General features: G+C 36.4%; 1 protein-coding gene across 2 annotated transcripts in view; it reads left to right on the forward strand.

The window, feature by feature from the left end:
• Positions 1 to 24,793, forward strand: part of HTT (huntingtin) — an 87,374-nt gene that overhangs the window by 6,624 nt on the left and 55,957 nt on the right. Inside the window, exons 2-21 of one of the 2 annotated variants that reach the window (XM_030006267.2) lie at positions 118 to 201; positions 639 to 759; positions 4,399 to 4,458; positions 6,443 to 6,522; positions 6,979 to 7,117; positions 7,363 to 7,504; positions 8,985 to 9,163; positions 9,665 to 9,869; positions 10,754 to 10,801; positions 14,118 to 14,198; positions 14,652 to 15,013; positions 16,853 to 16,976; positions 17,265 to 17,383; positions 18,333 to 18,444; positions 19,848 to 19,988; positions 20,933 to 21,091; positions 21,206 to 21,303; positions 22,879 to 23,018; positions 23,850 to 23,913; positions 24,328 to 24,428. In XM_030006267.2, coding sequence (XP_029862127.1) covers positions 118 to 201; positions 639 to 759; positions 4,399 to 4,458; positions 6,443 to 6,522; positions 6,979 to 7,117; positions 7,363 to 7,504; positions 8,985 to 9,163; positions 9,665 to 9,869; positions 10,754 to 10,801; positions 14,118 to 14,198; positions 14,652 to 15,013; positions 16,853 to 16,976; positions 17,265 to 17,383; positions 18,333 to 18,444; positions 19,848 to 19,988; positions 20,933 to 21,091; positions 21,206 to 21,303; positions 22,879 to 23,018; positions 23,850 to 23,913; positions 24,328 to 24,428 — 2,559 coding nt within the window. The remainder of the gene's footprint in view (positions 1 to 117; positions 202 to 638; positions 760 to 4,398; positions 4,459 to 6,442; positions 6,523 to 6,978; positions 7,118 to 7,362; positions 7,505 to 8,984; positions 9,164 to 9,664; positions 9,870 to 10,753; positions 10,802 to 14,117; positions 14,199 to 14,651; positions 15,014 to 16,852; positions 16,977 to 17,264; positions 17,384 to 18,332; positions 18,445 to 19,847; positions 19,989 to 20,932; positions 21,092 to 21,205; positions 21,304 to 22,878; positions 23,019 to 23,849; positions 23,914 to 24,327; positions 24,429 to 24,793) is intronic. The other variant, XM_030006347.2, reaches the window with a different exon arrangement.

Raw genomic sequence — 24,793 nt, forward strand, 5'->3', positions numbered from 1 at the left:
GAGTGTATCATTTTCTTGTATAATCATTAGACGCTACTCTAGCAAGAGTGTTTAAATGGTCAGTGCTCACTTTTGAAGTTTTATCTCAGACTCATTATCATTGTGTTCTCCTTTTAGAAAGAAAGACCTTTCAACTACCAAGAAAGATCGAGTGAATCATTGCCTAACAATATGTGAAAACATAGTTGCTCAGTCTTTAAGGTAAGACAATGTCTTTAATTTATTGCATTAATATGAATAGCTACTTTGGAGTGTTAGTTATTTGGAGGCTTCCTGATATTTGCTGATTTCAAAAGCTCAACTTCTGTTTAAAACTGAAGTGGCACCTTTTTTTTTTTTTAACAACCCAAGATCTAAGAAGTAATTTTGTTTAAGCATTGGTAGAGTAGGCATTATCTTTCTAACTCAGACAGAGAAACTGAGGCACTGAGGTCAAATACCTTGCCAGATTATGTAGGAAGGAGCAGGGAAATGATCTCCCAACTCCTAATGAAGTGCTTTAATCCACTGGATGTCTTCTCCTATTGTATAACTGGGTATAATATATGTGTAGTTAGATTAGGAAACCCCCTCAAAAATAGCATTGGTGTTTGCTTTTTGTAGTGCGCATTGTAATTTTCTAATTTTTTTTTATTTAGAAATTCTCCAGAATTTCAGAAACTGCTGGGGATTGCCATGGAACTCTTTCTCCTCTGCAGTGAGGATGCAGAATCTGATGTCCGGATGGTTGCTGATGAATGCCTTAATAAAGTTATTAAAGTAAGAACTTTCATGTACTGTGCTACCAGATTTTACCTTGTCTTGATGCAGTGTCCTGTATGAATTCACACTGATGTTCTTTTAGTTGCTTTTCTTATTGTTGATAATATCTCATAATGTAAGAGGTTAAGTAAGCTTCTTTACTGTATGTGCTCTTAGGAGAGCTTTTTATGCCTTCTTTTTATGTCTTCCGTCATTCATTGTTCTAATCCATTCTTTTCTTCATTCATTCATTAACTTTGTTCTCTTCAAACAAGAACACGGGCTTTTCTAAAATCATCTTGTGTAGGAGGAATACTCACTCTATTATTGTTCTGTAAACATAAAGATACTTAAATGAGGAAAGGTAAAAATATTATTAAAAAGCTGACTGAAAGACATAGTGGCTTTTCATTCCAAACTAGTAGTATGCTGTAATTCAGGTAGTGTGATTTGCTGAGACTTGGAGGAAAAGCTTTTAGGCAATAATTAGGATAAAGATGGTGTTCTGGAGATTATTGCTCTACTATGATCCAGAAAGAAGGGCTTGTTGGAGAACAGCAGGCGGGCATTCATATGAGGTCAGGCAAGGTCTACATCTTGATTCAATGTATATTAAAATGAACCTTTTGAGTAATTGCTGTGAGCTACTGCTTTCAGCACAGGTTTACCTTCACCTGCCCATTCTTGTTTCTTTCCTGTTTTCTGAAATACTTGGCATTTGAGTCAATGTAATGTACCTGCATAATTAATCTAGTTGATGCACAGTTTAATTGCTTTAGAAATATGCAAATAATAATTTTCTTTACCCTGAAGGGGTGTATAGAAGCAAGCAAACAAAACATCCTTATTTCTGTAGGGATTTCTCTCAGGTAAGTTCTATTTGATATCTGAATGAGTTAAGTTTTGGGGGTTCTGCTTGTGGCTGAAAGTTGTATGGAGAAAGCTCACTGATTATGTAGTGTATTCCATAATGATAAGGAATGAGGAGGTGCGTCTTTTTGCATTGTTTTTGTTTTGCCCTGTAGCACTTTGCTCTGTTCATTCCAATTTAAATGTTTTTCTGTTTGCAGGAGTTTAGCACTCTATGAAATGCATACACCATTGTGTAACTTAATTTGCTTTAAATGATACTCTGAAACAGTTCTAAAGAATGAAAACTTAATTCCTTCTTTCCACCAAACTCTTCTGTAGGCTTGGTGTAAAATTGACCTCTTTAATTCACCAATCTATTTAATATTGTTGCCTTCTGGCTTGTGTCAAGATAACTTGAAAAACTTTAATTTTTTTCAAATCTTTGTATGGTAGTTTGTTTTGTTTTAAAGATTAAAGTGGTTTTAAATGATGGAGTCTTCTATCAGTCATTAAGCTTGCCAGCTGGTGACAGCTGTGAAATAGTTGTGGTATTCCAACCACATGGAAGTATCAGACTGTTATCGAAGCTGGTCATAGTTTATAATTTGTTTCTATGTTTTATGCTGTGTGGAAGCAAATTAGTCTTTAGGTAGATGCTCTCTCATGTATAAATGCAGAGACAAAAAGATGTGCAGTTTTATTTTTGGTTGTGCAAGTAGCAGTGATGCTCGTGGTGAGTGTAACGGAGGCATCGGGCCCCTAAGCTTGCTTATTAGTCAATGTTCAGCTTTTCTAGTACCTCAGGCATTTTAGAGGCTAAGTCTGTTGCTAGAAAGATGCTTTATGTTTTCTGTCTTTCAATATAAGAATATAGATGTAAGCATTACTTGTGTAACTGTGTGTCTATCTGGAGTTTATGCTCATTAGTATAATTAAAATGCTAACGCCTCCGTGTAGACAAGGCTGTAAGTTGAAACAGCAAATAAGTTTATCTAAACACTGTAGGTCATCTTTAAGTATTGCTACACTTACCTGTCAGAACCTCACAGACAGCATAAATGGCTCAAAGTTTAAATAGCTTTGGTGATAACCTTTATTTAAAAGAAAAAATACCAAGATGGGAGTTACCAGGTTTCTGTGGGTAAGGTGTTAGTGAAGCTGTCTTGTTTCTGAAGCTGATGTATGATGTTGTAGTATTTTCTGTGCTAATGATAGTGGTGGGACTGTTCATGCAGATTGGAGTACAGTTGGTCTCAGCAACTGGGATTTATTATTTGTAGTAATTTAGAGCTGACTATGCTTATGATTTTTTCTGATTGGGATGACTTTTTAGATTCTAGCTTGCTAAAAATACAGGTATACACTAGTAAAAAGAGTTGCTCCAGTTGAGTGTATTTTAAGGACAACTTACCCTTGAAGCCAAATAGTGGCTGGTGCCTTTTTGTGTTGCTTGATAACCTTATATACAGGGACAATGAACTTCCCATAAAAACGAAATTTTGTGAAGTGAGATTTATCCCTAACTACCTCCATCTAGGCACCTGCAGTTAATAGTTGGGGTGCTTATGACAATATGAAGATACAAGCCAGACAAGATTTTTCAGGAGAAGGTAATACTATTTTGTTATAATGACTGGTATAATTGGGGAGAATGAAGTTTTGGGGCATACAATTTTAGGCTAGGAGAATTGTGCTCTGGAGGAGCCACAGACACTTCACTGACCATCCTTAAGCAGTTGTGGCCTCTATATCAGCATGTGCCACGTAAGATTTTTGTAGTCATCATGAGTAATCCTGTGAAGATGTGAGCTTAATGGTTGGTGGTCAAGTAGGCAGATAGAAAATCAGAAATTATTGAATTATTGGTCAAGGAATAAAGAATGAAATACTAAACATTTTAGCACTGTATAAATCCACAATGCAGACACTTGCACACTCTATGAAGCTCTCATTTCATCTGAGGAAGTGGTGGTGGAAATGTTCATAAATAGTAGTATGCACTGGGGGAAAAAAAAAAAAAGGAAGAGAAAGGGTAATCGTATGTGTACAAAATATTCCATAGGAAGAGATTATATATAGTGGAAGTATTTTAATATTTTTTTCTTCTGCTATTTTAAAGATGGAGGGAGATGACTGAGTTGAGGTGAACAGAAAATTACTGCTTCTCAGTGCTTACTTACATGTACCCTAGTTCTTAGCCAGACTGCAGGTTCAGACTGCAATATATGCTCTGTCGCAGTATGCTTGATTAGATCCTGGGATGCGATGCTTCTGGTGTCCAGAACACCTTGTGGTAATAAATGGATGCAGAAAATAGACTGATTCATGAAAGGAGTTTTCAAGGGCTGTTAAAGGTATGGGAAAAATACAGCCTCAGTTTGAGAAATAGTAGGAGGCTGCTTGATGGTGGGAAATACCTCTCACTGCTTCTGAATACTATTTTTGTGTTCTAATATTCTATTCATGAGTATCTATTCCTGGCAATTGCCAGGAAGCATGTTAGGTTGGCTCTGCTTGTAGTCTGATCCCATATGGCCTTTTTTAGGTAGAATGGGTAAAGCAGTCAATATTAATTGCAAATAACTGTTAGAGTTTGTGGAATTTGTCTGTGTTTGTTTTGTGTTTGTGTGAAAGATAAAGGTGTCTCTCTTCACTATTTAGCACTTTCCTGGTTATACATCAAATATATAGGGGCAGTTAGATAGTTCTGTGCCTTTTTTGAAGTGGTTTTATTGCATGTGTAACATTGTTCCTGTAAAGTGCCTCCCCTCTGACGCAGTATGTTCTCAATGCATTTTATTGCAGGCTTTGATGGATTCCAATCTTCCTAGGTTACAATTAGAACTGTATAAAGAGATTAAAAAGGTGAGTTTTTCTTTCATGTCCTTTTGAAATATGGTATTTAGTAAGTGTTTTAGTATATTGGAATGTGGCATTAGTGTAAATAAATAGTGTATGTCTTTCAAGATCAAGGTCAAAGCTTCACTTTGGAAGTATTTGTGACTGTTTAATGTATTACTCTACCCAGTTCCTCACTATTGGCCCCACTGTTTAGATTTAACCACTCCTGAAAGCTTATCTGGCAGAAAACGTGTGAGCATTTGGTGTGAACAGCAGTCTAAGTTACCCTTAGCGACTCTGCACCCAAATGAATAAGGCATATTCATGATGTTTGCTACAGTGACTGAGCTGGAAAGAATAACTTCAAGCAAAAGGGTGGTGAAAAGTAGGTGGAGGACAGTGACATTCTTAATTTGACATAAGTATTGGAGGAATCATTTGATCAAGACCTGAAGTGACCCAATACAAGTTTTAACTACTTTGTGGCTGTCGGATGTGATGCTTCTGTAAGAAGTACAAGTAAAAATACTGAAGTGTCTCTTTTTGTACCAAAAGTCACAATTTAGTTATGTCCATGGGAAGAATTTTAGTAATAGCCTTTTTGAAGTATATGATTGTGAAAGAAAAATGCTGTTTTCAGGACAGTATCACTGAAATCATGTCTCTTGCATCTATAAATATAGCAAGGCTTGCATGGAGAGAAAATATAGGTGTTATTTGTCAGACAGTAATGCTATTGCTATTTGTTTTATTTCTTTGGGAATGATAGAACTCTAGAAAATAAATAACAAAAGCAATGTGGATAGCTTTTCTTCTGTCACATGTGGACTACTTGTAGGCCCTGTATGAGCATCTTACTGTATTGTTGTACCTTAATGTCATGCAAAATTTTTGAGGGTATAGAAATGGACATCTAGCTAATTAACAAAAAACAGCCAACATAAACGGCTCTGAAGTTTCTGCACATTATGACCAGGTGCAGGAGGAAATATTTTGTTGTTCAGGTGGCATGTTCTTCTTGAATAGTTGCTCTGAGATTCATGGCAGAGGCAAGAGAGAGAGGTAGCAGGCATAACAGAAACACCCAGCAGACTGAATTTTGTTTGTGCATCAGTTGGATCACTTCAGGAGCCATGCCAGAATATGTTGTTTGGCTCTGAACCTGAAAAATGCACATTTTGTAATTCAGATGCAAGTTTTTTTTTACTTGTCATGCTAACAAGACCATGAGCCTTTGATATACTAGCTAAAGAAAATAAGAAAGAAATGACAGTTTCTAAACATCTCAACTCTGTCTTCAGAGGGACTTGATTTGAAAAGCATTTGGTTAGGTTCAAACTACATTAGGTACACAATTTCTGCTAGACATCTATTGACTTCCATAGTTTTCTGTATTTCCAACAATACTGAGGAGCTTTACTATATCCTTAGACACTAGGTCTAAATGCATTCTGGGTCAAGTCAGGTGCACAACTGAAGGTGTCAACCCAGACAAATAGATACTAAACTTCAGGATGCAAGCCAGTATGAAGTGATACAGATCAATACGTGGATTTTTTCTTTGGTATGCTCAGGAGCTGAACGTTATTTATTTGCATATCTCCACTGCTGTCAATTTTATGCTGCATTTATATCTCTGCAAGTGTTCCAGTGATTTTTTAGACTCTCATATCATCAGTGTTTCTTTGTTGGTTGATGCCTTTCTCTGTGGTATTTTAAGCTGATTTCAGCAGAGTGGAGATCTCAGACGTTTCCTTCTCTTTCTTGGCGTTACTTATTATTCATTTTGGGTCACTCGGAAAATTCCTACTACCAGACAGAAAAACGAAGGCAGTCATGGAGCTGACATGACTTCCTTTTGCCTGAAGGAAATTTATGGCTTCCAGGCACCTTACATCTTTATCTCTTTAAGTAAAATGGTATAAAACTGTATACTGTTGTATATTATAGGTATTTTTTAGGAAATTATTTTGCTTGATGAAATGTAACAATTGTATACTCTGTCTAGAATGGTGCTTCCAGAAGTCTACGTGCTGCACTCTGGAGGTTTGCTGAACTTGCCCATCTAGTTCGGCCTCAAAAGTGCAGGTAAACACATCCTAGTAATGAACTTTCCAAAGAACATTTAACAAAATACAGATGTTAACAAAATGTTAGTATTCTCAAGTTTCAAATATATAATTGGGAAGTTGGAAGAATTCCTGTCACATTATTATCTCTGAAGTAGCTTTATTTGATTAGCTGGTTTTCTTTTAGCAGAGTTTTAGTTCTGTGCTGTACAGGACTCTGGGGGAAGGGAGGAAAAACTTGTGAAGACAATGACTTGTATTTTTTTTTTAAGTGTATCCTTCTCTTTAGTTGTATCTTAATGTCTGCAAATTCTATTCAGAAGGCTGTTGGGTTTTTTTTCTACATTCTGTGTAGGTAACAGGTACATTTTTTTATGATTTAGTAATACCACAGAATTTGAGTATGAATTAAAAATGTTTAGGTGGGTATGGTTGTTCTGATCTCAAATTAGTTCTTCTCCTTTGCCATACCTAGGCCATACTTAGTGAACCTTTTGCCCTGTCTAACGCGAATAAGTAAGAGACCCGAAGAATCGGTACAAGAGACGCTAGCTGCGGCAATACCAAAAATCATGGCAGCTTTTGGCAATTTTGCAAACGACAATGAGATTAAGGTATCTTTCTTTAACTATTAGTGCTCCCTATTATATCTCTAAGCACAGTAAGCTATCAGCATTATCAATCAGATGTTACAGAAAGCAGTGTTAACAGCTGCATATCTGAAGGCAAAAGTTGCCCTTGCTTGATGTATGTTAAGTAATGCTTTGAATGAATGAAAAATAAATTTGCTGACTACTGAATTCACTTCTGTCTCCTTTTCTTTCTAGTAAAAAGTTAAGTAAGATATCTTTGTTTTTAGGTTTTATTGAAGGCTTTCATAGCTAATCTTAAATCCAGTTCCCCTACTATCCGTCGAACAGCAGCAGGATCAGCAGTAAGCATCTGTCAACATTCACGAAGAATGCAGTATTTTTATGCCTGGTTATTGAATGTACTTTTAGGTAAGATTCAGGAAGAAAAGTTAAATTTGCTTTAGGTATAAGTGACATGAATTTTTTTTTTTTTTCCATGTAAGACACTTCTTGTATGTGAGAGGTTTTCAGGCAAAGCAAGGATACTTAGACTACCACTTAGACTGCTAATGCCTTCTTTATTTTGTCTTAAGTTAGGTGAGGATATGACTAAAACTATCTGTATCTCTGTGGTGCAGTGCTAATACAGTAATGTTGAAAAGAATCAGCCAAAGCTGAGGAAGCAAAGTAGCCTGTTGGAAAATGAGGAGGTCTAGGGATTCTGGAAAAACTTGCTCAGGAGTCTATGAAGCCTTGCATTGTTCAGCAGCTTGGTTGTTAGTGCAGCAGGTCTGAGGTGGAGGATATGATTGTTATTCTGTGGGTCATGAACACACACATACCCTGTAGCTTGTTTTTAGAAGTGCCACTGTGTAGATTCTTTGTTGAAAACCTAACTTAGACCAGAAATGGAATTTTTTTATTCAAAAGCACACAACTTTGCATGAAGTATTGCTTCTGTATTTCTTCAGCTGGGAAGTTTTAATGGTCTTTGGGATGTTTTGCAACTTACGATGAGATGCTTGTCTGGATTGTAGTGGAAACTTTTGCCTCAGTTTTGTTACTGATGAGGGGTTCTTTACTGTGTAGACTATATTGCAAAAGGAGAGGCAAGAAAGACCCAACAGATACATAAAGCATTATTGTGTTAGCCTTGCTTCTTTAAAGAATGGGTGAAAAATTCAAATGCCACGTAGTGACTTTCCTCACTCTTTGTGACTTGAAAATGGTGTACTGTGCACACATTGTTCTTTTCTGCCTCAAAGGTGATGTTTCATAACATCCTGGCAATGGTACTGAATTCAGACAGGAGTGCTAAATAGAAATGCCATTAATTAATTCTGATTTCCCTTTCCCCCTGCCACCCCAGATAGAAGGTTGTGGTTTTTTGCATAATTTATATTTGTTCTTAATATATTTTGTGTTTGAGTGTGTAATTAGCAGGTAAGCATATGGAACAAGGTTCCCAATACTTGAGGGAGGAGGCAGAAGTGTAGATGTTATTCATTAGGATAGTAGCGCATGTGTCTGTGAGGGAATTATGTTTGGCCTTAATTAAACTGCCAGGTGGAGGGAGGAGGCAGGTGAGGAGTGCAAGAGAATCTAGATCACTTGGTGAAAGCATCAGGTATTATGAAAAAATTTTTCTGTGTTTTTATTGAGTGAAAAGTGGTAGGGAACAGGTAAGGTGAGACAGGGTCCTCTGACTGTTCTCCCACATTGCTTAAATCATTGTCAGGAATATTAAATAATGCATATTTTCAAATGTTTCTACATTTAGAACACATTCTTAAGTTGCTGCTAGGTTGTTTGTTTTAAAGAAGCTATTATATGGACTATGTGAAATAACATTTGTTTTGAAACTAACCACTGTCAATAAGTGAATTGGCTGCTTCTTTTCTACCCCCAGGCTTGTTGGTTCCTGTAGAAGATGATCATCCTACTCTTTTAATTCTGGGTGTTTTACTTACACTAAGGTATCTCATACCTTTATTGCAACAACAAGTAAAGGATACCAGCCTGAAAGGGAGTTTTGGTGTAACAAGAAAAGAAACAGAGATTTCGCCTTCACCAGAACAACTTATACAGGTAAAATATGAATAATAACCCTACCCTGAAAAGTGCTAATTGGAAGGAGAAGAAATAAATCTTCTATATAGTATGATACAGCACTAGTTTGATGTTGAACATCTGAATTCTTTTCTGAAATTCCTGTTCATCTTGGTAAATGAAAGGTGGTCCAGTGACTGGAATTATTGATAAATAATGACCAGAAATCCCAGAAAAATGCATCAGCAGTATTTGTTAGTTGTTCCCAAAGAAGCTAAAGAACGTCGTAATCTTTATGGTGTTCTTTGATGTGATTCCTCCTTCTATAACAATAAACAGAAACAACAGACTTCTACCAAAAAGGCAGTTGAATGGCTACAATTAATTGGGATTTTCCCCTTTGAAGAGTGTGGTGAATATTAGATATAGCAAATGTCAGTCATTTTTAATGTACCACTGAAATTTAATGTCGTGTGTGAGAAGAAATGTAGTATGTTGTGTCTTCATAGAGACTTACTCCAGTACTTTGTTGGGTTTTAGGTTTATGAATTGACTCTGCATTACACCCAGCATCAGGACCATAATGTTGTGACTGGAGCTTTAGAATTATTACAACAGCTCTTTAGAACGCCACCACCTGAACTTCTCCATGCTCTGACTGCTTCAGGTGGCATTGCACAGGTCAGTGTATCCAAAGATGAATCAGCCAGCAGGAATCGCAGTGGAAGCATAGTGGAACTTATAGGTAAGCTATATTTTTGGTAATTCAAGTAAAATGAGATGACCATACGTCACCAGCTGTATTTCTCAGTGTTAGCCAAAAGTATGAAGGATAAAATGAAATGTATAAAGTTATGCATGGCTTTCCCCCCCCCCCCCCCCCCCCAGGTACAGTAAAAGCTTTTTTCCCCTCCTTCATTTAAGTGAGTATACAGGCTTTGAGTAATGACAAACTCCAGTGTATTTTTTACAGTACGTGTTGATGGGGTTTTTTGGTTACACAGAACAAGTTAACGGTGGTGACAGATTTATTTTTTTTCTCTACAAAATTAATGTTCTTCTCACCAAGCATCTGACAACTGTGATTCATAAAAAGCTGATCTAATCAGAATTTATATTAACTGAGAGCTCCTTGCTGAATACCAAAACCAGCATGAAATTAAAGCATGACTTAAGCTTATCCATAACTGTTAAAATCAGCTATCAGTGTTCTTGTCTGTGAAGTACATGTTCTTAAAATTGTCTCTTAACTGCTACTTACCTGTTTCAAAAGAATCAATCTCTGACTGGATTTCTATAAGGACTTCTGTATTGAACTAACGGATCATTCTAATATTGCTGGTATTAGAAGGTAATTCATTAGCCGGAAGCAATCATAACAGTGAAATTTAGAGCATATTTTTTCAAAAGCAAACTTTGCACAAGTGGCATAGAAAAATAAAAAGTCATTTGATGGCAAATGATCCAAAAAACTTGGACTTCAAAAGCAACAAGTTTGCTATTTCTTCCTGGCTTGGGTTTTGTTTTTTGTTGTGGTTTTTTTTCCTTCCCATTTGTGGCTATTAGAATTCCTTCATGATTTCAGCAGCTCTGTCTTTGCCCTGATGTGTTACTTTCTGTGATTTGCAGCTGGAGGGGGGTCTTCATGCAGCCCTGTTCTTGCAAGAAAGCATAAAGGTGATTATTTTCAAAAACAAATCCTTAATTGCATTCCTTTCTGATTTTTTTTTTTTTGTTGGTTGGTTGGTTTTCTTTTTTTTTTTCTCCCCCCCTCCCCACTTCATTGTCTTGCTGAACTTTGGTCTTCATTCACAATTGCCTTTGTGTTATCAGCTGAGCTTAATCACTGGAAATCTTAAAAGAATTCTGACGTGATTTCTGATATTGCAATCAAGATATTCTAAAATTACTCAAAGCAGTATAATTCTTATTTTTGCTGTAGTTCACTGGCAAAATTATGGTGATGAATATTGATGCAATTTTCACTTTTAAAGAGCACATCTAAAAATAATCTCTCTGAACAGGGCATTCTTCCTTTTGATGGTAATACTTAACCTTTAATGTAACTCTCAAAATAGTTAACCTTCCTGCTTTTTAGGCCTGTTTTTTTTTTTTCTTTCACTAGTGCATGTGTACATTTGCATGCTTTGATGTGATGCTTTTTTATTTCTTTTTCTGTTCTTGATGATTAATTCTATACATTTTGTGTCTTACCGTGTATATTTTAATTTTTCTTCAATAGGTAATTAATTTAGCAGGATTTTAAATAATACAATTTGCTCTGAAATATTCTTTTCCCAGTTTGTGCATGAAAGTACTTCATATCTAGTTATATCTTTACACTTTGCTTAAAACCAGTCTAGAATCACTCTAGATACAGCTGTGTAACAGTTTCATCGCCTGTTTTAGGTGAGCAAAATGTTGCTACTGCAGTGGAACTATGTGTGAGTGTAGTGCAGTCAGTGCAAGCATAGTGAGTGGAGAGGTGTGCAATACTGAAAAGAAAAACTTCAAGGAACAGTAGTTTAAGACCAAATAAGATTATACAAACTTTAAGGACCATTATAGCAACTAGCTTACACTTTTTCCAAATATGTCCTCCCATATCTCATAATGCTTAAAGAATATATCTATATGCTTTAAGAATATACCTAAATGTGAAATAGTGGTTATAGCTGAATGAAATAGTGCTTAGGGATGCTGTGATAATTTCTAGTTTAGAAACAATAGAGTGAAAGAAAGGGTGTTCTGAAAGTAGATATTGCTGCATCATCCAAAGGTGAGACAGAATGCAACAAATCAGAATAAAAATGCGTAACACTTTTAAATGAAAAATGGTAAATCATCATTTGGATACTTTGAATTGTTAGTAGTCTTCAATGTAACTTTGAAGTATTAATAATAGTGTGAATTCAATTAAAGTACTTGTTAAAACAGTAACCTTTCCTTCACTCGGTGGGAAAACATGTATGAGTCATCAGCTTTTATCCTTTTTCAAGATCATGGCGTGAAGATTTTGTGGTCTAAAACAATGGCATAAAGGAATTTGAAGAAATCTGTTCACAATTTTGTGCTTTGTACAGGTTTAATTTCAAATTGTGAATTGTTCATTTCCTGCTCCTCTCCATTGTGGAAAGGAGGGAAAAATCAAGCCTATTCCCAGTTCCTACTTGAAGTTGTTCTGCAGTCTACTGTCTACTACCATATAGAGTAGTAGGCTTCTGCTGTTGGCTGTGGCTGAAACCTCTCTAGCTGTAATACTCCTTTGGTTGTAGGGGTGTAAAATGAGGCTGATCTACAGAAATCTGTGACCCTAATATAAGAACTCAGATATTCCATGTCTTTTCAGTCTTCCTGCTTCAGACCAGCTTTAGTTTTGAGTAGCTGGAGCTGGCCTATGTTGGCTTGTTTATGTTTCAGCTTTAGAAAATTATTTGCAAAAAGGCTGAAAACTCATTTTGAAATGAAAGCCTATGTACTGCATCTTAACTGATTTTTTTTTTTTTTCCCAAAGAGTGGAAAAGTATCCTGCAGCTTGTTTTATATACTCATTTAAACATACAAAGCCTAATATGCCTAATAAGTGTTTTTCAGTGTCCTTCCTCTTTCACTTACTTTTAAAGGTGATCACCTGTGGAAAGCAGAAGAATATCCTGGTTTGTTTCAGTGAAATGGATGTGAATGTGAGATAGAATAGAGAAGAATATACTGTCTTCATGGTTTTTTGTTGGAAACACTTTGGATTTTACTCGTTCTTTTGTAGGATTGTGTAGTTCTCAATTACTGCTATTTTACATAGAACATACATGGAAATGTCATGGTTACTTTTCTGCATTGCTTGCAGGTTTGAATAGCAGAAAAACTTTTCAGAGGAAGACAATTCTACAGTGTTACTGCTATGTATGAAAGCACTTGTGATAGAGAAATTAATACAGAAGTCTGTTAATGTTTTTTTACATGCTGGTAACTTAAATGAGATGCAAACGAATTCACCTAGAGTTATCAAAACATTGGTATTTTGCATGGTGAATCTTAGACTACCAGTGAAGCTTATTCTAAATGGCAAAACAGGCTTATCTCAAAGCAGTTATGAATCCCTCTGTCTCAGCAAGTGACTTGCGAGATCCAGAAGGATGGGCTCAGTAGCTCCCTTTGCACTCTGTGTCCTGTCCCATTTACATATTTTTCAGTGCAGTTGTGTCCTTGGCTGGCTCCTAGGCAGTGTGCATCTGCAGGTATTTTTCTCTTTCCACTGCCTCTATTTTAAATAGATATTACTCTGTGAGTAAGAGAACTCTGTGATGATTGTGTTAGGTATAAGTGGTTCTCATTTTTCCTATGGCAAAAGCCTTTTGGGAGATTTTTGCCTTAGCAGTCCCTGGATCTCAATGGCTGTTGTTCATGGTTCATCACCCTGTCCCACTTACGTTGTCTTGTGCTTTTGGTCTGTGCTGCTCTTTGCCCTAGGCATTTTCCATTCTGTTACCATTGGACTTCCAAGCCCCAAACTGCAAGTAGCCTTTGATAATTTTTATAGCCTTAAGGAGGAAGAGGTTATTTATTCTGTTACCTGTGGTGCTTTAATGTCTTTCTGAGTTGGTGGCAGACATCCAGATGCCAGGTATCCAGTCCTTGGTAATAGGACATACTTGATGAAATTAGTGGGATCTTAAACATAGTCCACAAAAATAAACTAGTATGAGTAAGGTCATAGGTAGTTTCCTGAATGGTTATGCTGTTCAATAAAATTGCTTAACTGTGTGTTTCCTTGTCACTGCTGCCTGTTTCTCTCCTGATCAAATAGTGAGGGACTGTATATTCACTTTCTTCATTCCTTTCTCTTTAACATCTGTTGCCTGTCATAGCTTTGAAAAATTATTTGGATAAACTTTTTAAAAATAGATTTCACATCTAACTGACTTCAACTATTCAGCATTTAAAGTTGGCTATAATTTTGGAAAACTGTAAAGGTTTTTCTTGTATCACTTCTCAGGTAAAATACTTCTTGGTGAAGAAGAAGGTTTAGAGGATGATCCTGAAACCCGATCAGATGTCAGCACCGCATCATTTTCAGGTAGCAGTCTCTCCTTTTAGCAGTGCAATCAACCTGTGTTTACTATACATCACAAATCCATTCTTTTATTGCTCTATGTAAAATATAAAAGTGATGTGTTATGGTGACTAGGAAGTGGGTGACTAGGAATTGGATGGGCACTCAAAAGACATGCTAACAAAACTGAAACCGTAAATACTCCTGGGTATAAAACTTATACTTAACTAATGAAGTTGACTGCATCTTTTTTTTTTTTTTTTTTTTTTTTTTTTTTAATGGATAGGCTGTCATATTCAGCTACTGGTATAGATGAAATGGCATCTTACAGATGCTTATTTCCCTACTTATAGTTTAACCGTTCAGTTATACACTTTCCTTAGCCTAGTTTAATATATGGCTTAGTATGTGGTGTCTGTATCAAGAGTGAAACACAAGTTCAAACACTTGATTGACTCACAAATGTCTGTTTTGCAGCTTCCATGAAGGGTGAGATAACCAGTGAACTAGCTTCTTCATCAGGTGTATCGACAGCTGGGTCAGGGAGTTCAGCTGCTGATCCTACTGGACACGATATCATTACTGAGCAGCCACGTTCTCAACATACGTTGCAGTCAGACTCTGTAGACCTGACAAGCTGTGATTTGACAAGTACAGCTGCTGAAGGCGAAGAAGATGATGTGCTTAGTCGAAGCTCCAGCCAGATCAGTGCTGTCCAGTCAGATCCCACTATGGACTTGAATGATGGTACACAGGCTTCCTCACCAATTAGTGATAGCTCTCAGACTACTACAGAAGGTCCAGACTCTGCTGTAACCCCTTCGGACAGTTCTGAAATTGTAAGTGTGCAACGGGCAGAGGGGGGATCCCCTTCTACTGAGGGGCCCGACATATCTCAGAGCTCTTCCATGGAGGGCCCAGACTTGGATTCATCTACTTACTCGTCTTCTACTTTTCCATCCTCAGCTAGTAACAATGGAAAGGTCAGCAGCTCACACCTCTATTGGAGAGCTTGACCTCCTTTTAACACTTTAACTTCAGCAGTAATTAAAAACTACAAAGCTGTAATCAGTGTGTTCACTGGGTAGGTCATATAAAGGCATTAACAGATTGTCACTCACTGGAGGATTGTTGGTATCAAAGGCTTGACATAAATATATTCTCTTAGTAGCATATCCTTCATTTTATATAGATACATTTATAATTGTTTTGGTGCAGGAGGACTAATGGAAGTGTTAAAGGGTGAACAGTCTATTGGAATGATAGAGGAATACTTTTGGAACCTAATGCTTCACATTGTCTTCTGCCTGTGCTTTTTCACTTGGCAATACAACCTTTTTTTTCTTCCTTTTTATTCCATCTGAAGGATTTCTCCTATACTGAGCAAATACTGCATGACTTACCAATGTAGCAGTTACATATCTAATAAACACCTGAAATGTGCATACAATATAGTTATTTTAAGAAATTTGTCTCTCAAGCAAGTGTATTATGAGGTTGTAATAAAACCAGCAAAAATACAATTACTGGGAGCAAGAGTAGAAAATGGAGAAATGGGACAACTTAAATTCTAAGTTCTTTTTTTTCAAACATTATCAAACTTTTGACTTAAGTTTGCTGAGAGTAGCTTTGGAAAACTAATAGTCTCTTACCACTACAAAAAATGGTAAGTTTACAATTATAATAAGCAAATACTGCTGCAAGTGTGAGGATTCAGGAACCAAATGAGTGATGGTAATTGCTCTGTCTCTGAATTCAATGTAAGCAGTGCAGAGGCCAAAGTGAGCGGGCATTTGTTGACAAGTTGCATTTATTGACAAGATGTGTTTCTTGCAAATTCTTTTCAGACTGTTGCATATGTCGGTTTGCATACTGTTTACAAGCAGTAGTTACAAGTAAAATTTTTTTGGAATTGACAGTCTAAGTGGTTGTCCCACTTACCCACACACAGGCTTTTTAGTGAGCAGTTTCCAGATGCTTACAAAGTCAGGGAGTAACTGAAGAAGTATCTTGTCTTCTGATAAACTTACAATGAAATGATTTTACTTTCACTGTCTTTTATTATCATTATTAATTTTTTTGTGTTTTATGGTTATTTTTTCCATATACCTACTGCCTATATATTGCATTGGTACCAAGGGTCAAACTCTTCTAGAAGTGTACATTTTAGTAGTCTCTGGTTTAGAATGAAGGAATTACAAATAAGCTTAAACATATTTGTCCTTTTTTGTCCTACACAGTGTGTTCTCAGTTTGACTTTACGTATCCAGGACAAGTGAGGTTATGGGAGAGCTTGACAGTAAGGGACAAGTTCAATTTGTGACAGTTAAGGTGTTGGTTGTGATTTGTAACTGCTGAGATAGAGGGACAGTTGTATTTGGCGTAAGGGAGCAAGGAGAGCTGCAGGAGACGCAAAGCACCAAGTGTTCAACTTTCTTACTGTTAATATCCAAGTTTGTGGTTCAAGTGGGAGAGTGTCAGATATAACTATGGTCTCTGATAGACCAAATGCTGGAGGAGGAGGGGAACTGCTTTGGAGCCTGCACGCAGCTGTACACTAATATTTATCAGCTCATATTTGCTTTCAAATTATTTCTAGAATACTAACACTGCATGTTTGAGATTTAATACTGTGCGTTAAGCTAAGTTATTTTAAGTCCTGTCCTTGCACTGTGTAGGTTTTGGAGGGTGCTGAAGGACAGTATTCTGGAATGCAAATTGGGCAGCTGCAGGATGAGGAAGATGAGGCTGCAAATATTTTCCAAGATGATTCATCAGAGTCTTTCAGAAATTCTTCTGTTGGTATGTTGATAAATGGGGGGGATGGGACACAGAACTAGTGACACCTTTAAGGTGGGTGTTACCGGTGCATCTGCTGTCTGACTTCCAAGGGACCGAAGACTCACATAATGGATATGAAAAACAAATAACTAGATTGAAATGTAAAATAAGGAATATATTTCAACACTTCTAATGAATCACTTGCTTTGATCACTGCTAATTTATTTTTCATGTTTGTATAATTAAGTTCAATTAAAGTGCTTTTTATTTGCATCTGAAATGGTATTTCATGAATTGCCTTTTTTAAAGCTCTTCAGCAGCCTCACCTGTTGAAAACCATGACCCATAGTAGGCAGCCTTCTGACAGCAGCGTAGATAGATTTACATCAAAAGAAGATGCAGCAGATCCTGGTGATCATGAAAATGAGGTGAGAAGTAGTCACAGTGTCTGGTTTAAAGTTTAAAACAACTAAGTTTAAAACAAAAAAATTTTACACTTATGATCATGTAAATTAGTGGTAAATATGGGTAGCCTGTGTATGTGGTATACTTCATTATAGGTCAAAATAAGGTTGAATAGTAAAGCTGAGTTGTAGCCTGCATTTCATTTAATGTAAGGTGAATACACAAGTGTTGATATCTTGAATGCAATCACCAGCAACTGTAACAGAATACAAACTGCTGAGAACACAAACCCCTTTTGTCTGTGCATTAGTAGGGTACACTGATACTTTTATTACCCAAAATATCTTTGTGGCGATGGCTAGCTGTGTAGGTAACTTAGGATCTCCTCAGAAGTTATTATGTCTTACTCCTTGAGCCTCTTTTTCTGCAGAGAGGTTCATGCCATTCTAAACTAAGGTTACTGATTTCCTGTTACGTTTTTTTTTACTTTAGCTTTGGACCTTGTTCTGAGCTGGGGTAAAAGGAGTTTCGTTTGTGGCACGCAGAGTTAGATCAGCTTGGGCTACTGGGGAATCCTGAATGTGAAACTACAGAAGGTTGTTAGCCTTCTTTGGAAAGAACTTAGAAATTAATTGTTTCTCATACAAAGTTTTCAAAGATCATTGTTTGGTGACAAAAAGTGGTTTATCTGACTCCTTCAGATGCAGACAGCAAGGCTAGGCAATTCAGAAGATCTACAAACTGATTGTTGTTTCTGTGACAAAATTAAACCAATTCTGATACTGGATACAAACTTCGCAAAAGCATTACATTTTAAGGCTTTTTTTTGGAATATGTATTACACACATTTTGTATTACAACCTTTATACATTTGGGGATGTGCAGTATTTCTAAATCTTGTTGTGCTTAATGTTTTGTTTAAATTGAAGATTAATTTTTATCTATTAAAAAATTGTGATTTGCCTTCAATAGCCCTCCAGGGTAAAGGGAGACATAGGTCACTATACTGATGGAAATTCTGCTCCTTTAGTGCACTGTGTTAGACTTCTGTCAGCCTCTTTTCTACTTACTGGGGAGAAAGGTGGTAAGTTTCTGTTCAAGTTTCATTGGTTCATTGTGTGTCTCAATGTAGAAAGTTGGAAATGTGATCAGTTTACTCTGGTTTTTAATCTCACTTTATTGGAGATTTTGGGGGGGAGGTTTCTGTGACAGTCCTGATTTAAATGATCACACTAGAGTACAGGAAAACCTGAAAACACTTAATTTATGCCATTTTACAATGAATCCTGTTTTGAGCGATTGGGCATCTAAAGAAGTGTTATGGTAACTTAACCCATAAGTCAAATACTTAATTACATTTACAATTTGTAAATTCTTATGGGACTTAACCTGTGGGGCCATGATGGTTTGTAGATTCTATGAAGCTGTGAAGACAATCTAATACCAGCATTTCTTTTTATCAGTGTTGGGTGCCCAGTTTGTCCACGATGCATGTATCAATACCTCAGTAAGGAAACAATTTTCTGAGTTGCAGTTCATTCTGTGGAAACTCCTAAAAACGAGTTCAGAAGAATATAGTTCTTTCAAGTACTTGTCTTTAGTATTTTTACAATTAATTTTGTTTATAATGCCTAAATTGTTTTAATTAAAAGAAGATTAAAAGTATCTTTTTAGCTTTATCGCTCAGTTGTGTTTGAATTCTGTGTTAATTTTTTTTAATGTACTTCAGGTAGAGGAAGTGCTGTTGTACCCATTTGTGTTTGGGAAATATAACTTGGTATTTTAAATGATTCAGCTGTAGTAAACCAGGGAATTGACCTAAGGTTTTCAAAGACCTAGCTGAAATCTCAAGCTGAACTTTTTTCTTCACTTTTAACATCATCTAGCATTTGCATAAGTTAGTGTGGCCATTTTTCATGTGTTTTTTCATGTGTGATGGTCAAAGAGAAGCTTTTTGACAGGAAGTGATTGTTAGAGGAGGCTGTTGGGGCTCAGAAGAGGAGTTACTTACCTTTTCAGCATAGTAATAAAATGTCAGTAGGGATTTTCCAGAAAGCCTTTATGGCATACACTGCTGCTTCCATTTTTTTCACTGGGAAGTCCTTCAGAGGCATGTGTGTATGTGTCATCATATGTGAGTGAAGTGAGCATTTAAGATGTTTGGGTTTTTTCCCTTTTCTAAACTGTTATTTGTTCACGTACTCTGCTAATGTAGTGTTCTTGGAAGGACAGTGTAATAGCTGTATTCTCAGCAATGAAGGGAGTTGGAAGTGTGTGGGGTTATTAGTTATTTATTTTTTTCTTTTTTGGAAAAAAAAAAAAAGCTGCATATAACTGCTGTCTCTGATAAACTGGAACTACTTGTTCTGCCTTTATATTTTTTGTCCAGGCTAAGCTATTTATATCATATAGAGTTATTAATTAACTTAAAAACAATTCAGGAAGCTTTTAAATACATGCCCCCCCTTTTTTTTTTCTTCTCTCCAGCTTTAGTTCCTGATAGAGACGTGAGAGTCAGTGTGAAAGCCCTGGCAGTAAGTTGTGTTGGAGCAGCCGTTGCGCTTCACCCTGAGTCTTTCTTCAGCAAACTGTATAAAACACCCCTTGAAGCAATGGGAGAAGAGTATGGTATGTTGCAGTTCACATATATAAGAAGGCTCCAGTAGCTAAAGGGGGCCTATAAGGAAGCTGGAGAGGGACTTTTTACAAGGGCATATAGTGATAAGACAAGGGGTAATGGTTTAAAACTGAAAGAGGGTAGATTTAAATTAGATGCAAGGAAGAATCTGTTTACTGTGAGGGTAGTGAGGCACTGGAACAGGTTGCCCAGAGAGGTTGTGGATGCTCCATCCGTGGAAGTGTTGAAGGCCAGGTTGGATGGGGCTTTGAGCAACCTGGTCTAGTGGAAGGTGTCCCTGCCCACAGCAGGGAGGTTGGAACTAGATGATCTTTAAAGGTCTCTTCCAACCCAAAACATTCTATGATTCTATGTTATTCCATTCAATAGTGTGTTTGGGTTTTCAAATAAGTGAGGCAGCATCTATACTGAAAACTGTAAATCCAGTTTAGTATTTGCAAACAAACATTGCACCAATTGGAATGAATGTGCTGTCTGTACTAGTAGCGCATGTGGTGAGATTTTTGTTTATTTTATAAATGGTTTCTTCTAACTTATTTCAGGCCATCTTATAGATGGTTTCTAAGCCATTAGCTTCACTTTTATGAATGCTACAGTATGATCAGCAGGGACCTTGAGTATTCAACTGGTTTGATACTGATAGTGGCACCGGTGGAGTGTTGACCAAAACTCTTCTTAGATTTCCCCAGAGCATTTTGTGTACAATTGAAATAAATCACTCGTGTTTTTATATCTGATTATTGGTCTGGAAGGTGTGAATGATCTGTAGATTGTATGCAAGGGATCTCTGAAAGGTAGAACTAAGGCAGGCATATTGTGAACAGGCTGACATTGATTGTACAATAATTGGTACCTCCACTGAAGCATTTTTAGGAATCAGTTAAGTCTAAGACTAGTATTTTTAAAATAAAGTAGTTGTAACTTATTTTCTTAGAGGAGCAGTACGTATCAGATATTCTGAACTACATTGACCATGGAGATCCCCAGATTAGAGGAGCTACTGCCATTCTGTGTGGAACAATTGTCAACTCCATTCTAACTAAATCGCGCTTTGATGTGGAAAAATGGCTAATAAATGTCAGAAGCTCAACAGGTAACAATTTATTTTAAGGGTGTCTCTTTTTTTCTCATGTAACCAAAATTTTCTTTTGTTTAATTTCTCTGATTTTTTTTTTTTTTTTTTTTTTTTTTTTTTTTTTTTTTTTAGGAAATCTCTTTTCCTTGGTAGACTGCATACCTCTGTTACAGAAAATGCTGAAAGATGAGTCCTCTGTTACATGTAAACTGGCTTGTACAGCTGTGAGGGTAAGCAGAAGTAGTAATTTAGTTGTACCACCACAGATCACAGGAGTGTTATTCGTTGACTGGGATCCTGCTATGCTCAGGTGTATAAACATGGAGCAAAAATTACTTCTTCCCCAAGAGCTTTCTTGTAGAAAACTTTGCTTCAAGCACGGAAATGGAGGAACAAACAGCTGGAAAAAGAATTATGTTCATTAGATTGCATAGCAGTATAAACTTATCACGATATTTCTAGTCATAAATGTACTGGTATGAGCTGTAATGTTACATTAACCAACAATAGGATGAATGCATTAGATAAAAAGGCTGTCTAGCCTAAACAGGGAAGTGTGAACCTGTAACACCTGGTTATAACCTGTATTTGGAGAGCAAAAATTAAATGTGAGAAATGCCAAGTAAAATAGTGATTATTTTCTGAAATAATAATTTTTAAACGTGAGGGAAGTCTCAGGAAAGTAGTTGTTTCAAATTGCGTGAAAGATTTATCAGGCAATTGTTAAAATAGAGATGGTATCTGAATTTGTGAGTGGAACTTGGAGCTTGTGAATTTTATTTCTGTAATAAAAACTGTGGAAGGTGTTCTGTAAAAAAAGCAGGGGGTGAAGGGAGTGATCTTTTCCTTGAGGAATTTTCCAAAAAAGTAGAACAACAAGGACAAATTGGAGGCTGAGGGAAATTAATTCATTGGGCAGAGGCACAGGGTTGCTAACTGTATTTCAGCGTATGGGTCAGTGAGGCAAAGCTTAGCTTTTAGTAAAATGCACATAGTTAATGTAGGGAAAGTATGATTTCATGTGCTGAGGAGGGGTCTGTGATGCAGCTGAGGGAAGGAAATCCAGTTAGTTAAATGATGCTATCTTTTTAACATTCTGTTCCATGATCTTATTGTTTGTATATAATGGTTTCATGTATGATTACACTTAGGATTATGGCTTTTTAGAAGAATTCACTAGAATTGTTCACTTCAGGCAACTTGTATTAGTCAATTTTGACTTTTTCTTTCTCTCAGTATGTAATGTAGCCTGACTTCATACCTTTCATCAGAAATGTTCTAAAGCACTTTGGGTTGTTAATCCTCGAACAAGAAAGTACATTATCATGTAGCTAAGAAGGACATAGAAATGTAGAGTTCTATAACTTTTTCCAAAGATCACACATGCATATAGTTGAACAGTCATTAAAATGAAGAGGTATGACTTTTTCAAAAACTTTGGAAATCAGTACTAGGTGCCTAAAAATACCCTGTGGAAATTAGGAGAGGCTGTTTTTGAACAGATAAGAATATAGTGCTTGTGGTGTTTAATCCCTGTGAGTTTTAGATCTTACTCTTTGGAGGATTGTCCTCTCATCTGAGCCTTGTGTTCCTTTCCAGACTTTAAATTCAGCAGCAGGTTTTAGCAGTTCACATGGAGCTAGTGTCCTAGCATTGCAAAGTACTTAGCTCTAGTACTTTCTCCTAGCTCTTAAGCAGTACATTTTTTTAGTATGCTAAACAAAACAGATTTTTATGATCACTTACATACTTTGATTCAGAGAACCTCTTCTGTAATATAACTGAAAGTTGTGTTTTCTTCTCAGCATTGCATCATGAGCTTATGTAGTAGCAGTTACAGTGAACTAGGTTTACAACTAATTGTTGACCTCCTTACACTGAAGAATAGCTCATATTGGCTAGTAAGAACCGAGCTTCTGGAAACTCTTGCAGAGGTAGATTTTCGGTAAGTGTTTATATTTTTCCATGGGTGTTGTAGCTGCAGTGCAAAGATGCTGTATATAGGAAACTGGAACCAAAATGGAGCAGGTTCTTCTGAAACACTAGCGAGTTTCATAAAACTAAATCAGACCAATCATTCCTATAAGGAATGTTTATCAAGTTACCATTGACTTCACTACTAAGCCCAATCCTAGTAACACTGTATAGGACTTTCTAGTTCAGTGGCCTGTTTTATCAAGTCTTCTGTAAATCTGTGATTGCCGAGAGACAGTATAATCTCTAAACGAACTTGGTTTTCATGTCCAGTTTTGTGTGTTTTTAAAGAAAAAGTACCTGACTTGTTCTCCATTATAGTCAGCTCTCTTCAGTTGCTCAGTTTGTTACACTGAAATGAGTATGACTTTAATTCCTTTTCTTGCATTCCCTCATTTTCTATAGGTTCTTCCAAGCTGAAAGACAAAAGATGTTTATATGAAATTTCTTTAAGTTATCCTTAGCCATACAGAATTGGACTCTTTCTGAATAGTGATATTTGGAATGTGTTACCATCTTTTCAAAACAGTCTGATTTTTCCATGTATGGGAAAAAAATACAATCACAATGTGTAAATAATGTTTTTTAACTAAAGAAAGGTAATTCTACTACTACCACTACTAGCCAGATAGAAGTTTAACAAATAGCTTACCTTTTCTAACGGTAGCAAAAAGTGTGTTTAATTCTTAAATTTTCCCTGCAGTAGTGTTTTTAAAAAATAAATAAAAAAACTCTCAGAGCACTGGAGGGAGAAATAACATTTAATGTTAACTAATGTACTCTAAATTCTATTTTACTGTAGGCTAGTCAGCTTCTTGGAAGGAAAAACTGAGAGCTTGCACAGAGGTATTCATCATTATACCGGTGTAAGTAAATTATTCAATCAGTATATTGTGTTTCTGGATTAAGGTACCAGTGCAGTTTCAGCACTTTGTGTTTAAATTCTATCAATGCTGGTACTTGTTTTAAGTACGTTTTGTGTAAGTAGACTCGTGTTCTGACACTTCTTACAATTGGAAAGATACTTCACTACCGAGATTCAAATATCTTAGTGTTCTTTGGTGTCTGTGTGGCTGTTGTTGTAATTTTTTTTTTTTTTTAAACTTCAAAAATTTTTTTGCATTTATGTATTTAAATAGTGTATTTAGTGTATTTGGCAATGCTAAGGTAAAGATTGTCTTATAGACTTGTATGACATCTCACTTGTTAACTACCTTTTAACAATCTGGTCAAATGATGAAAACATTCAATTAACTTTACTGTACTAACTTATTTTCTAGCTACTAAAACTTCAGGAGAGAGTGCTTAATGATGTTGTAATATGTCTGCTTGGAGATGAAGATCCAAGAGTGAGACATGTAGCTGCAGCTTCATTAGTGAGGTATATATGGGTTTGGTTTTTTTTTCTCTAAAGGAGTTTAGAAACATATTTGCATGTTACTGCGTAGCTATAACTAAAATAATCTGTTAGTGGGGTTTTTATATTTTTGTTTAAATGAGGGATGGGACACAAATGCAGCTTTATGGTACCTGCAACATGCATCATTCTGAATCATCAGGCAATTGTGCTTTGCTTTTTATTAGCATTACAATTACATTTAACTATTACTATGTTCTGAGGGTCACTTTCAGTTTCAAGTTCTTTAACGAGGTTTTCTGCATGCTGAAGTGGATTGTTCAGGATCCTGACAGTAGCTGATGGACTTAAAATGTTGCAGTTCTACCCAGTTGTCCTAACTTCCAAAC

This window comes from Aquila chrysaetos, chromosome 1 (genome assembly GCF_900496995.4).
Source record: "Aquila chrysaetos chrysaetos chromosome 1, bAquChr1.4, whole genome shotgun sequence".
NCBI classification, from domain to species: Eukaryota; Metazoa; Chordata; class Aves; order Accipitriformes; family Accipitridae; genus Aquila; species Aquila chrysaetos.